Here is a 12,862-nt window from a genome sequence, read left to right as displayed (position 1 = left end):
GTACGCGCATTTTAGTTACGCCGGTTATGTGTAATGCTGTGGTGTAATGTGTTATTGTGTACTACTGCTAGTCTGTCTGCTACAGGCATGTTATTAGGTAAAGCTGCATGGTTCTAAACTTGTAATCTAGTGCCTAAGTTTGTTAAACCAGAACCTTCAGCACCATGAAGCAATTTAATAGACAGAGGATAGGTGAACTTCAAAACAATCCCTTGAATATCAGGAATATCTGGTAAGTTATTTGACAATATTAAATAATCATAAATCTCTACACAACTTGAAATTTTTTTCATCCAGTATAGTGGCCCATGTAGATCATGGAAAAACCACATTAGCTGACTCACTTGTTGCCTCCAATGGTATCATATCTCAGAAATTGGTTGGTAAATTGAGGTATGAATATTTTAATGTTATCTGGGTTTTCTATTTCTTTGACCACATCAAATGTTATGATTTTCATTCATGCTTCAGGAAACTGACTTCTCTTTAAGTTATCGTTTGGTTTTATTATGTGCATAACGCAGGTATAAATAGTGTTGTTAGAATTTGCTTAGTTGTAAAAAATAATGACATTTTTGTAAGAATAGCAGCTAGATTTAATTTTGAAATGTTTCCAGATACATGGATAGCAGAAAAGATGAACAAGAAAGAGGAATAACCATGAAGAGCAGTAGTATTTCGTTATTACATACACATAACAATAAAGAATTTTTGGTGAACCTTATTGACAGCCCAGGGCATGTGGATTTCTCTTCAGAGGTATCAACAGCAGTGAGGTAATATGCTAAAAAAATGTAAAAAATTAATAATTTTGGCTTGAATTTTGGTTTGAATTTTTCTGAAGGTTGTGTGATGGTGCAGTTGTTGTAGTAGATGTAGTTGAAGGTGTATGTGCCCAAACAAAAGTGGTGTTGAAACAGGTATGGCTTGAACACATAAAGCCAGTCCTTGTGTTGAACAAGATTGATCGTTTGATAGTAGAAATGAAAATGCAACGTAAGTATTTTAAAACATGCTTAAATAGTTAAATATCAGTGACAAGTTTTTCTAATAGCTTATTATCTAACCAGCCTTAGATGCTTATATCCGTATGGTACAATTACTTGAACAAGTAAACGCTCAAGTAGCAGAACTCTTCACTATCGATGTAATGAGTAAAAAAGAAAATAATACGGATAGCAGCTCCGGCTTAGAAGAAGCAGACGATTCCAACATTTACTTTGCTCCAGAACAAGGCAATGTTGTTTTTGCAAGCGCGGCCGATGGTTGGGGATTTTCGTAGGTTTCTGACATGACCTTATTATACGCTTGATTAATTTATTTTTCTTCCAATCGTAGAATACGAGATTTTTCACGAATGTTTGCTTCTAAGCTTGGGCTACATGAAGAAGAGCTCCAACTTTCATTGTGGGGTGATAACTATTTCAATTCCAAAACGAAAACTGTTGTAAAAGGGGCACAAGAGAAAGCAAAAAAGCCATTGTTTGTCCAAGTTGTTTTAGAGAATTTGTGGTCCATTTATGATGCAGTCGTTGTGCGTAAGGACAAAATTATGACTGAGAAAATAGTTCAGAGTCTTCAGTTACAGATGGCCCCTCGAGATCTCAAGCATTCCGATCCGAAAGTGCAAATACAAGCCATACTCAGCAAATGGCTTCCGCTATCTGAGAGTGTACTTCGTAAGTATAGATTACATTTTACAATTCCTAAATTTAAAAAAAATCTTTTAAATCCGAAATTACATGAAGGAATGGTTTGCGAAAAATTACCTAGTCCGTCTGACATAACCGATGCGAAAGCTGAAAAGCTTATGTCTTCACTGTCAAAACCATTTTGTTTACTTCCTGAAGCTACACAGCAACTAAAAAAGGCATTCGTAGCATGTTCTTCTTCCAGCGATGCACCTGCAATCGCGTTTGTTTCAAAAATGATAATGGTAAAAGAACGATTCTGTAATCAATATTAAATTAAACTTGAACAATTTAGACGTGTGTGATAGTGTAAAATAATTGAATATTTGAAAAGATCTGTGATAAATTTTTGCTTACAATCTAGGTGGATCGACAATGTTTGCCCAAGAGTAAAGTAACACTTTTAACTTGCGAGGATATTGCACTTCGCCGGCAGCAAGTCAGACAGAAACTCGCCGAACTTACTCTACAACAAGAGCAAGGAAAAGTTTGTGAAGTTGAAGAACCAGTAAAACCAAAAGAAGTAATTGAAGAAGCTCCTGTTTTCGTTGCTTTCGCCCGTGTCTTCAGCGGAACCCTAAAAAAAGGACAGGAATTGTACGTTTTGGGTCCAAAGTATGATCCCATGGAGTGCCCGACGGAGGGCGACATTGATCCCAGCTTGACTTTAAAAGTAAGTTCATTTGCGATAGAAATGAAAGAATGATTAACATTTTCATTATTCTATGAATTCAGGATTTGAAAAGCGGCCATCACGTTACTCGTGTCAAAATTGGGGATCTGTACCTTATGATGGGTCGGGAGCTGGAAACTTTGGAGAGTGCTCCAGCTGGAAGCGTGGTCGGTATAGGTGGTTTAGAAGAGCATATTCTTAAATCAGGAACTCTAAGCTCTACTCTGACTTGTCCTGCCTTCACTGAACTGTCTCAAATGGTTGTGCCTATTGTGCGCGTGGCTGTAGAACCCGCACGGCCTAGTGAAATGCCTGAACTCATTAAAGGTCTTAAACTTCTAAACCAAGCTGACCCTTGCGTTCAGGTAACTTCTTTCATTTCCAATAACATTAAACGTGTAGTGCGTCTAACCTTTTCTTAATAACAGGTGGTACTGCAAGAAAGTGGAGAACACGTATTAATCACCGCTGGTGAAGTCCATTTACAACGATGTCTCCGAGATCTTAGAGAATCTTATGCAAAAATTGAAATTAATGCATCACAGCCTATTGTTCCATTCCGCGAGACTATAGTGGCCCCTTTGGAACCCATTGATAATGACAGCGCTGGCCGCGTTGAAGTAAATACTTCAGGAAAGCGATTTTCGATGCGTTTACGAGCCGTATCACTTCCAGAAGAAGTCACCGCTTTGCTAGAAAAGCACGTTGACATAATTAGAACCATGAGTCAAACTCGATGCGTAAATTCCCTGGAAACGACAGCGATCGAAGACGAATTGAATGAAAAGCTCATCTTACAATTGCAAAGTAAAATTAGCAAACTCTATGACGAACTGGATCAAGCTTTCCAAAGAAGTGATTGGAAGGATAATGCCGTGGATAAGATTCTCAGTTTTGGACCACGTCGATGTGGACCTAACGTGCTAATTAACTATTCGCCAATTACTTTACCTAATCCATGGAAGAGAAATGTACCCGAAACTATTGTCGAAAGATCAACTTTGGAGTGCCTTAGCAGCGTTATCAATGGTTTTCAGTTAGCAACTCTAGCTGGACCTCTCTGTGAAGAACCTTTATTTGGAGTTGCTTTCATCCTAGAAGACTTGTCTATCATGCTAAACCATCCGTCCACACCCTTATCCAATGGAGATGACAACAATGACGGCAGCAACCTTCAACAACAGTATGGCTCACTCACTGGCCAGATCATGTCAGTCGTCAAGGATGGATGCAGACGAGCATTTATGAATCAGCCGCAGCGGCTTATGGCTGCAATGTACACTTGCTCCATCCAAGTCAGTGGCGAGGTGGTTGGTAAGTGAAATGTTAATATTTTTCATGATTTACAAGTGAGTTGAATTTTTTAAGCTGATATTACGTTTGAATTGTAGGTAAAATGTATGGGGTATTAAGTCGGCGCCATGGCAAAATTTTGGATGGAGATCTAGAGGAAGGATCTGCTTCCTTTAGTATTACTGCTGTTTTGCCTGTCGTGGAGTCCTTCGACTTAGCAAACGAAATACGCAAGCAAACGTCAGGTTTGGCTAGCCATCAGCTGGTTTTTAGCCATTGGGAGGTACCGCTAAAATTTAACGTTACTACTTGGTTAAGTTAGAAGTAATAAATACAGCTTTAAAACACATGTGTGTTTTCTGTTAAACCTAGGATTTTTATGGATGTATAGTTATGTATAATATTTGTATTCCTTTTTTTATCTCTATCTTTTCCCCTAAATATGTTTCGTTTTCTTCTCGTTTGTGGATTGCCCGAACAGAGTTGTCAGTCTTGGTCAAACTAAATTAAAACAGAATTCATTGTTAATCGACTTTTCATTGTCGCAGAGCTTATGCTACCTCAGTTGCAATGATACAAAATGTAGAAAAAAAATGTTTGCCTGTTGGAACTGGTGTGATTGATCAGCCCACAGAAGTTTAAGTGTCAAATTTGCAGTGATTAGAGGATACTTTTTAAAATCTTTTCTTACCTTAAACGTATTTGGTGTTGTAGTTTGTAGTTGTGTATGCTCTCATTCAAATTTTTAACAATCCAACCCATATATTGATTTTAAAGCTGTTGTAATATTTAAAAAATAGATAATAGATATAATTCATTTCCTTAACGTATTGTAATCGAAAAAAAAATTCAAATGTCCTTTCTTTTATTAGGTGATTGATATTGATCCGTTTTGGGTTCCCACCACCGATGAAGAGCTGGAGTTGTACGGTGATAAAGGAGATTCCGTTAATCGTGCTCACATTTATATGAACTCAGTACGGCGCCGCAAAGGATTGGCAGTATCTGAAAAGGTCGTAGAGTTCGCCGAGAAACAACGCACTCTATCTCGGAAAGTATAGTTTTAATTAATTATTAATTGTGTACTGTTCTGTTGAGTAACAAGGAGATTATATAATAAAATTTTTTGGAATTGGGTTTCTGATTTTCTGATTATAAAAGAGACCCCTTGTACGAACCAGGATAAGACGAATTAATGTTATTTTTGCCGATTTTTGCATTGTTATAGTTATAGAGATATGGTCATCGATTGCGTGCGTTGTGCGTATCCGGATTCCGGTTTCCGGACCGGAGTTGATTTATACAAAGAGAATTTGGCAACCCCGCGTTAGATGCCCACAGTTCTCGCAAAAGGCCGAAAGTTCGGGCGTCCCTAAACTGCGAAAGCGAAACGCGAAACGCGAAACGCGAAACGCCTAAAATGCGGAAAAGCTGTGCGAAACGGACCAAAATTTTGGGACCGTTTCGCGGGACCAAATGCCGGAGGGCATACTAAAGAGCGAAACATCTTGCGAAACGAAGTTTTCCTTTTCTCCACAGAGGTCCAAATTGACGGAGATTGCCGCCATTTTTCGTTGTCTCCCGCTATGATGAGGCATTAAAGGAGGAAGGGGGGCAATCAAATTCGATTTCTTCGCCACTACCCCTGTATTTTTTAATGCGCATTTTACGATAATTAAACTAATGAAAGACATAGAGCAGCACGTTATGGTGATATTTTTAAATAATAAAATATTAGGTAATGGCCCAGGGATTATACATTACATTAAATAATTTAAATCAACCAGTAGGTACGTGCACAAAGAAAGCATCGGCCATAACAGTATGAGTGCCTTATATCAAGCTAAACATCAAAGCTCCCATGTTCCAAATCAAGCTAAAATTTAATCGGCTAAAACTTTCCTTAAAATTAAGAATGTTAATATGATTGATACATGAATTAAATTTCCCATTAATTTTTTCATACCAATCTTTTAATCAAAAACACCTAATGCATTCAAGGTATTCCGTATTCATGGTCAACACACAAATAGACCGGTCATAAGGTGTGCGAAACTCGAAGTCTCGATAAATTGAAACTCTAACAATTTGTTGGTTGATGGCGTCCATTGTCGTCTGCTACCAAGACGTTTACACTGCGACGTTTCGCACACACCGATTTCGCAGTTTAGTACGGACCCAAAGACTAAAATGCGAAACAGGGTCCCAACTTTTGGGTCCGTTTCGCACAGCTGTTTCGCATTTTAGGCGTTTCGCGTTTCGCGTTTCGCTTTCGCATTTTAGGGACGCCCCGAAAGTTCGTCTGCGAGTTAGCTTAGAATTCACGACGGCCATCGGCCAACTGCTCGGGAGCAGGATGGAGACATTTGACTGACTCACCATTTTGAGTTTAATTTTTGGCTGTTGGTGTCTTGGTGATGTGTGGTGGTTTCTTGGTGATGGTGATGAGAAGATGATGTGATTATATAGTGAAGAGAATATTGCGTAAGTATCGATGTTTCTTATTTGTTATGTCTTTGTTATTTTAATTAGTGGGGATGACCTAAAGAGGGAATGGTTTTCAAACCATTTTAAACATTTTTCTTTCTAACGCTAGATGAGTAGAAGCTTATTTTGCAGCTCATTTTGCATTTGTTGCAGTACTTTGCACATCTCTAAAACATTTATCGGCAGTTGTTGTGAAGACATTTTTAGTGATAAATGACAGTGACTGTGTCAGCAACAAACTCATTTGTTAGATTTTTTTAAAATGTGCTTTTTTCCTACTTCCGGTTTCTAAATGAGTTTGTATTTCAATCTAAGCATGACTTACGTCTCCTGATGCTCCAAGTGCGAGTCGACCGAATTTGGTAGCATGATGGTTTCAGATTTAAAATTTCTTTTGCAATATTGGCTTGAATTCGTTCTCTATTTGCAGCCAAGAAATTGTTCGATATGTAATAACGGGAACGGGAAACCCAGGAACTGAAGGATCAAGCCCACGATTTCCCCTCTACCTCTCTGCTATGCTGACTCATGGCGCCATTGTTGCTCAAGTGACTCGTACAGTCGTACTCTTGGTAAGCTTATTTACCTTTAAATTTGCAGTGATGGTACATGTTACGCATGTTACATTCTCTTGTTATTCTTCCTCAGCTAATGGCCTAATGTCAGGCTGACTTTTCAGCAAAGAGTGGCAGAGAAGAAACTAGAATCCAATCAGCTGTAATGTGTAAGTTGAACAGCATTTCAAGCAATTATTCATCTGTTTTATTCATTGTGAGCAATTTTTTATCTACTGTAGACTAGACTTGTCTGATGCTGTGATTTGAGCAAGGAAAAACTTGTTGAGTCACTTGAGTGAGGGTTTGTAGTTTGGAGGATAGTGAGCTTGGATAACGGTGGTTGCAGAGGAATTTTGTTTTTCAAAAAACCGACTTTCCTTCAAATGGTTCGAAATAGAAGATTAATTCATTCACCGAAGAAACGAGTCAAATGACTCAAATGTTAATTGGTAAAAAGTGAAAAAAGTTTAAGCTATAATCATTTGGTATTCATTTTGATAATGGTTGTAAACCCATCCCAGCAACGTCAACCTGCAGGAGGAAGGGCCAGTTTACATATCTTTCATAATCGAAGGTCACGGAGATCATTACGTAAAACGTGTCATGCAGTGGTGTAGAGGTTGGGTGAGAACGGGATGTGTTACATAACCATTTGGTATTCATTTTGATATTGGTTGTTGCTGACCCATCCCCAGCAACGCCCACCTGCAAAAGGAAAGGCCAGTTTGCATGTGTTTCACTTGAAGGTCACAAAAAAACGTGTCATGCAGTGGTGTAGAGGTTGGGTGAGAACGACACGTGTTGCTTCATTATCAAGCAGGTACTATAGCCGCAAGGCTCAAGAGGTGAGGGTGAGGAAAAATCGTATAAAAGGAGAGAGAAAAGGCGAAGGGAAATCAGTCGAGTGAGCATCTCCGACACGGCAACAACTGCAGCACACTTTTTTCAACTACCTTCTTCATCGCATAAACGGTTCGCAATCATAGGTAATTATTCATTTTTATTTCGAGTCGTGAATGAATTCTATCTTATTTTAGTTGTTGATATGACTGGTTGTATTCACAAATTAATTTTCAAATCGTCTATTTTATAGTTAGCCATGGCGTTGTGTTGCTGTTGGGTGTTAGCACGAGTGTTAGTGTGAGCACGAAAGAAAAGGAGACAGCAAAATTTTGTCGAGCGGTAATTGAATTTCGTCATGGGTAAATATTCTGTTAATTGAGCTTTGTATCAATTTTAAATATTTGTTTCTATTTGTTAATATGCTCGTTATGATTGAATATTGAATATTGTCTAGTAAACTATGCCGTCGTGCTGCATTGCTGTTCTTGGTTGTTGTGTCGTTGATCGCTGGGTCTTACACTACAGCTACTGCACTTGCCCTGAAGTATTATTCTTCTTCCCCGAGCTAGACTACTAATAAAGCGCCTGAATACTACACCGATGCTCCAAAGTACTACTCTGCTCTCAGCTACACCGATTCTCCAGCTTATTACAACACTAAAGTGGTCGAATACTACACAGAAGTGCCCCAGTACGATAGAAAGCAGTCGAGTGTTCATCTCCGACACCCGACACAGCAACAGCTGCAGCGCAATATTTGTCACCAACTGTATTCTTCGTCGTAATACCGATTCGGTAAATATTCATTTTTATTTCGATTCTTGAATCAATTCCATTTTGTTTTAGTTGTTGATATGACCAGCTACATTCGAAAATTAATTTTCATATCGCCAATTGTTTAGTTAACTTACTATGGCGCCGTGCTGTTTTTGGGAGTTGTGTCGTTGATGGCTGGGTCGACCACTGGTGTACCGATGTCTCCTGGTTATGGTGAGTACCAAACCGTAACGACGCCGCCTTACTACATAACCAAGTCACAACGAAGGCTCCCAAGTACTACACCACCGAGTTGTCTGCCCCAGCCTACTACACCGACGCGTTCAAGTACTACTCTGTTCCAAGCTACTACCAAACTCAGGCTTCTGTTTCCGACAACAACATACGAAGGCAGCGGAGTCCTACACCACGAAGGCAGCGGAGTCCTACACCACGAAGGCAGCGGAGTCCTACACCACGAAGGCAGCGGAGTCCTACACCACGAAGGCAGCGGAGTCCTACACCACGAAGGCAGCGGAGTCCTACACCACGAAGGCAGCGGAGTCCTACACCACGAAGGCAGCGGAGTCCTACACCACGAAGGCAGCGGAGTCCTACACCACGAAGGCAGCGGAGTCCTACACCACGAAGGCAGCGGAGTCCTACACCACGAAGGCAGCGGAGTCCTACACCACGAAGGCAGCGGAGTCCTACACATACCACAGCAGCTGCTAATTCGTACTTCGTTGAACTGGAATAAACCGAAGCTCCAATTTACTACACTACAATCTACGCTGCTCGCAGGTACTACATCAAAGCCCCCAAGTACTACATCGACGAGGCCGTATATTGCACTACAACCCACGCTTCCAACCGAGGCTCCCAAGTACTACACCACTACTTACGCTACTCCCACCTACTACAACGAAGCTCAGAAATCACTACTCTGCCCCGAGTTACTACACCACTAAGACAGCCGATTATTACACCACAAACTACGCTTCCGGATCTTACTACAAGGAAATTCCAAAATACTAGAACCAAAATTTCTATTTGATTTTATTTACATTTGTCGGTCAACTGGCCATTGGTCACTGGGAATTAATTGTTGATCTTCAATGAGAAAATAAAAATTTTTATGCCGGAAATTCTTTTTAAAGTAACTTCAAGCGTGTCAACATTGCGGCAGGGTGGTGTTGAACTTCTTCAAAGCCAGTATCCAATGTTGTGATATGTCTGTTTTATGTTTTGGAGGTGACTACTGCCTTAGTCGCTCTACATACGGTCGTATTCTTGTGTTTTGACGAAGTTTCAAGGGTAGGATACGACAAACACTTATAACTGTTGATTTTTGCAAATTTGGTAAAAGGCAATTGGCTGATCTTTGTGTAAATGAAAGACTTTGAAGTTGAGAGAAATATATTGATACAATTCCTAAACAAGACTTGGGATAAATTAAGAGACAATGAACAAAAAACTGAATAGAAAGAATTGTGTTATATTGTCCCACCTCCTCCCACAATTCCACCACATTTTACAGTCACATACATGCATACATACATACACAATACACTTAGTTAACCCGTTGGCTGCCACGCCATACAACCCGTAGGTTGTTCTTCTACTACTCTACGCGTCACGTCTGAAGGATCCATGACCAAGGAGGGACTTGCCATTGCTGACAAGTCCGGGCTGACACGGTGACAGGAGAAGATGGAATGCACAACCTCTAGAATCCATCACCGTATCGACAAGGGGGGAGTCCCTATGGTGCATTGCCTAACAGGGCCTTTCGGCGAATCTGGGGCTGGTGCGACTGTCCGACCCCGCGGCATGTAAACCACGAGACCGAACAGCGCGGCCCGTGCTAAGGAGCTAGGGGAGAACAAAGGCGTGGCAGCCAACGGGTTAACTAACACAAACGCAATAATACCAACAATACGATGATCCACGTTGATGACGAGTCTTGGTGCCGGCCGCGATTGTCTTTTTCCAAGTCAGCGATTGTCCATTTCCATTGCCAGAAGTATTTTGTTGGCGCATTCTAATTCAGATAAGAAAAATTGGATTAGAATACAATACACACAACCAAAATGTGAGTAACTTGTAAATGATGAACTAACATCCATTCACTCCACCGAGTTTCGTTCGCACCAGGAGCAGGGGCAACATCCGACGGAGACCGGTGACGATTTTTAAAGATGAGAAAATCCATCTTCTCGACGTCTCCTCTGCATTGCCTGAAAAAAGACAAAACAATTCTTATTATGTGACATGCCAATAAAAGTTACATAATAGTCACAAATAGGTTCATTGATCTGGTTTTTTTGCTCAAAACTTCAAAGGCGCGCTTTAAATTGCTTAAAATCTACCTAACAATATTGAGAACTGTAAACATAACAAAGCTCACTTGCTAGTCTTTAAAAAAAAATTCCGGAAGTATACCGGAAGTAACCACAGCGCCTCAACAATTGAGCTGTCGTCAAATTAAACCACATATTCGTGATCTCCATGAAATTTGGGGTCGATTAGGTGTGATTTAAACGAAATCCAAAATTTGGCCAAAATCGAGAATTTTCCTGAACTATAGTTCAGGAAAATTTTCGAAACCGGAAGTACGAAAACGTAAAAAATATAACATGAACTTTACCACAAATTTTACGAGGATCACGAATATGTGGTTCTTTTGCTCCTCAAATGAATATTTACTGAACTACAGACTTAAATGAGCAAACCGGAAGTAGAAAAAAAAGCAAAATATCGAAAATTTAACAAGTGAGCTTTGTTGCTGGCATAGTAATCGTCAGTTATCACTAAATATTTCAAAAAATAACTGCCGATAAATGTTAAAAGAGATTTGCAAAGTAACTGAAATTGACTGTTTTGACAGCTGACAATTATCGAAAAGCCATCTAGCGTTTTAGAAAAAAAAAAACGTCTAAGCAACACTACGTTTGCGCGCAATTAGGGCCTGATTTCGGAATTATTACAGACACAAGTAAGTAGACTTAGGAATAGATAATCTACAATAACAAGTAAATTGTCGGGTACCTGGGCATAATCCCGTGGTGAGTGACTGCAGGTGTGTAACAGCGGCACGGAAGCGACCACTGAAGTTTTCCAACTCGTCAGCGAAGTAAGACAAGTTTTATTTTTGTGGAAGAAGCTGTGAAGCAGAAGCTTGATGAGCGTACGTCGTGAAGATAGGGATGGAGCAGAACGTTGGTGGAAGTCCCTCTTCTGTCATGGACAAAAGCCAGCATTGGCTAAAGGATGTCCGTGCCAGGACCGCACGAAACTGCGTTGTAGATTGACACTATGGCGGCTGGGCAACTTCTCAGTCATTAAACTCATTGTAGCATGGAAAAAGGTGATAATGATGCTTACCTTTATCATTTGGGTGATGCATTCAGTAAGGCATTTGACTCTCTTCAAGCAGATCTGGTACATGCACATCCATGGCAGGTTATTCACTTCACACTCCTCATGTAACTGAAACTCTACATTGCAATGAGATAAGGAAAACATTATTTACAAATTTACACAAATTTATCCATGAAAAATAAAATTCTACCTATATCTCAGCTGGGTTGCCTTCTAAACGGATGTAGAAACAGTCATAATAGCAAACATGCCGTCATAGGTTACACTATCAAAACCGTAAGATTCGGAAAAGATCCTATGGTCAATGCGCAAGAATACCTATGTTATATGAAAATATGAATTATAACAGTCTTAATGCTTCATTTTTATGGTGTGGTAGTAAAAATGGGAAAATACCTCATCTCGGCACATTTGTCCAATTCCACTGTATGTGGGTTTCAAATATCAGTTTCAGGCTTTCGACAGCATTGGGATCTAATGAACCATGGAAAGTGACTGCTGAGCACAAAGTCAACTTGTTGGAGTGACCGAAAGACTTTCTAAAATTTTAAGAAATGGGTGTAATATGTAAAAATAAGGAAACTTGGTCAAGATAAACCCACACAAACGAAATTCAATTCGGTATTTGGAGGCACAGAAAAATAAGTATAATAGCAACAATTTGTTTCGCCATGTTTTTTTATTTTTATGCAGGCTGTTTCTTGACAAATCAATTGAAGTCAGTGGCATCTAGCGGTCAGTAAAGAACCAGTACCAAAAGAACAGCCAAAATCGGGATTTTGGAAACTCTAAAATCTCGATTTTGGCCGATTTTCTTATATTTTTTTACTGACACTTCTATTTCACGCAAAATGAATATTTACTGAACTACCGTACAAAATCCAAAATCTTGGTGATTGTCAATTTCTTTGCTTGGTAGCCACAAATTGTTTTAGATTTTACATTTAGGCAAGACCGAATATAGCTCGGTCATATATACCTGTCTGTTAGAAGTTTGTTGCATACTTTCTTCCAGGAAAGTGGAAAGTAATTCTGGTACATCACTACGTAATGAACACTACGAAAACAATATTGAAGAACCAATTATTCCGAGTCAAGAGATACTTCGTAAAATAAAGTAAATTAAATCGTCTTGTTTATAATTTAGTGACATAAATTTTAAGATACTTCTATACCAT

At 39.6% G+C, this 12,862-nt stretch overlaps 2 protein-coding genes and 1 long non-coding RNA gene across 12 annotated transcripts; 2 read left to right on the top strand and 1 right to left on the bottom strand.

Moving 5' to 3' along the window:
- The first annotated feature begins 48 nt into the window (after positions 1-48).
- On the top strand, positions 49-4,794 carry LOC124194504 (elongation factor-like GTPase 1). 4 transcript variants are annotated; one of them, XM_046588743.1, is made up of 13 exons: positions 81-232; positions 303-393; positions 472-524; positions 618-776; positions 845-996; positions 1,071-1,278; positions 1,339-1,679; positions 1,749-1,936; positions 2,056-2,364; positions 2,427-2,729; positions 2,793-3,678; positions 3,756-3,940; positions 4,530-4,794. In XM_046588743.1, exons 4-13 carry the CDS (start codon positions 622-624, stop codon positions 4,716-4,718), a joined length of 2,916 nt encoding a protein of 971 aa, XP_046444699.1. In that variant the 5' UTR covers positions 81-232; positions 303-393; positions 472-524; positions 618-621; the 3' UTR covers positions 4,719-4,794. The 4 variants fall into 4 exon arrangements, with proteins under 4 accessions (XP_046444682.1, XP_046444699.1, XP_046444692.1 ...); XM_046588726.1 differs by lacking the exon at positions 472-524 and having other exon boundaries at positions 49-232; positions 298-393; XM_046588736.1 differs by lacking the exon at positions 472-524 and having other exon boundaries at positions 82-232.
- Positions 4,795-5,768: 974 nt separating this feature from the next.
- LOC124194483 lies at positions 5,769-9,445 on the top strand. Of its 4 annotated transcripts, none has more exons than XR_006874847.1 (8): positions 5,769-6,141; positions 6,575-6,716; positions 6,793-6,868; positions 6,941-7,150; positions 7,223-7,687; positions 7,795-7,883; positions 7,999-8,339; positions 8,447-8,781. XR_006874847.1 is itself a non-coding variant. In XM_046588713.1 (8 exons), the coding sequence occupies exons 7-8, from the start codon at positions 8,145-8,147 to the stop codon at positions 9,269-9,271; spliced, it is 1,020 nt and encodes a 339-aa protein (XP_046444669.1). In that variant the 5' UTR covers positions 5,944-6,141; positions 6,575-6,716; positions 6,793-6,868; positions 6,941-7,150; positions 7,223-7,687; positions 7,795-7,903; positions 8,114-8,144; the 3' UTR covers positions 9,272-9,445. The 4 variants fall into 4 exon arrangements, 3 of the variants coding, with proteins under 3 accessions (XP_046444669.1, XP_046444664.1, XP_046444670.1); XM_046588713.1 differs by having other exon boundaries at positions 5,944-6,141; positions 7,795-7,903; positions 8,114-8,339; positions 8,447-9,445; XM_046588708.1 differs by having other exon boundaries at positions 5,945-6,141; positions 7,795-7,903; positions 8,447-9,445.
- Positions 9,446-10,187: 742 nt separating this feature from the next.
- LOC124194470 lies at positions 10,188-12,732 on the bottom strand. 4 transcript variants are annotated; one of them, XR_006874820.1, is made up of 7 exons: positions 12,287-12,382; positions 12,081-12,223; positions 11,875-12,002; positions 11,688-11,800; positions 11,352-11,633; positions 10,424-10,540; positions 10,188-10,344 (listed from the first exon to the last, which is right to left on the bottom strand). It is a non-coding gene; the product is annotated as an uncharacterized LOC124194470 (long non-coding RNA). The 4 variants fall into 4 exon arrangements; XR_006874822.1 differs by having other exon boundaries at positions 11,352-11,625; XR_006874824.1 differs by lacking the exon at positions 12,287-12,382 and adding an exon at positions 12,664-12,732 and having other exon boundaries at positions 11,352-11,800.
- Positions 12,733-12,862: the final 130 nt, after the last annotated feature.

This window comes from Daphnia pulex, chromosome 1 (assembly GCF_021134715.1).
Source record: "Daphnia pulex isolate KAP4 chromosome 1, ASM2113471v1".
NCBI classification, from domain to species: Eukaryota; Metazoa; Arthropoda; class Branchiopoda; order Diplostraca; family Daphniidae; genus Daphnia; species Daphnia pulex.
The sequence above is the reverse complement of the archived record's forward strand: the minus strand, read 5'-3'. Positions and strand labels throughout refer to the sequence as shown.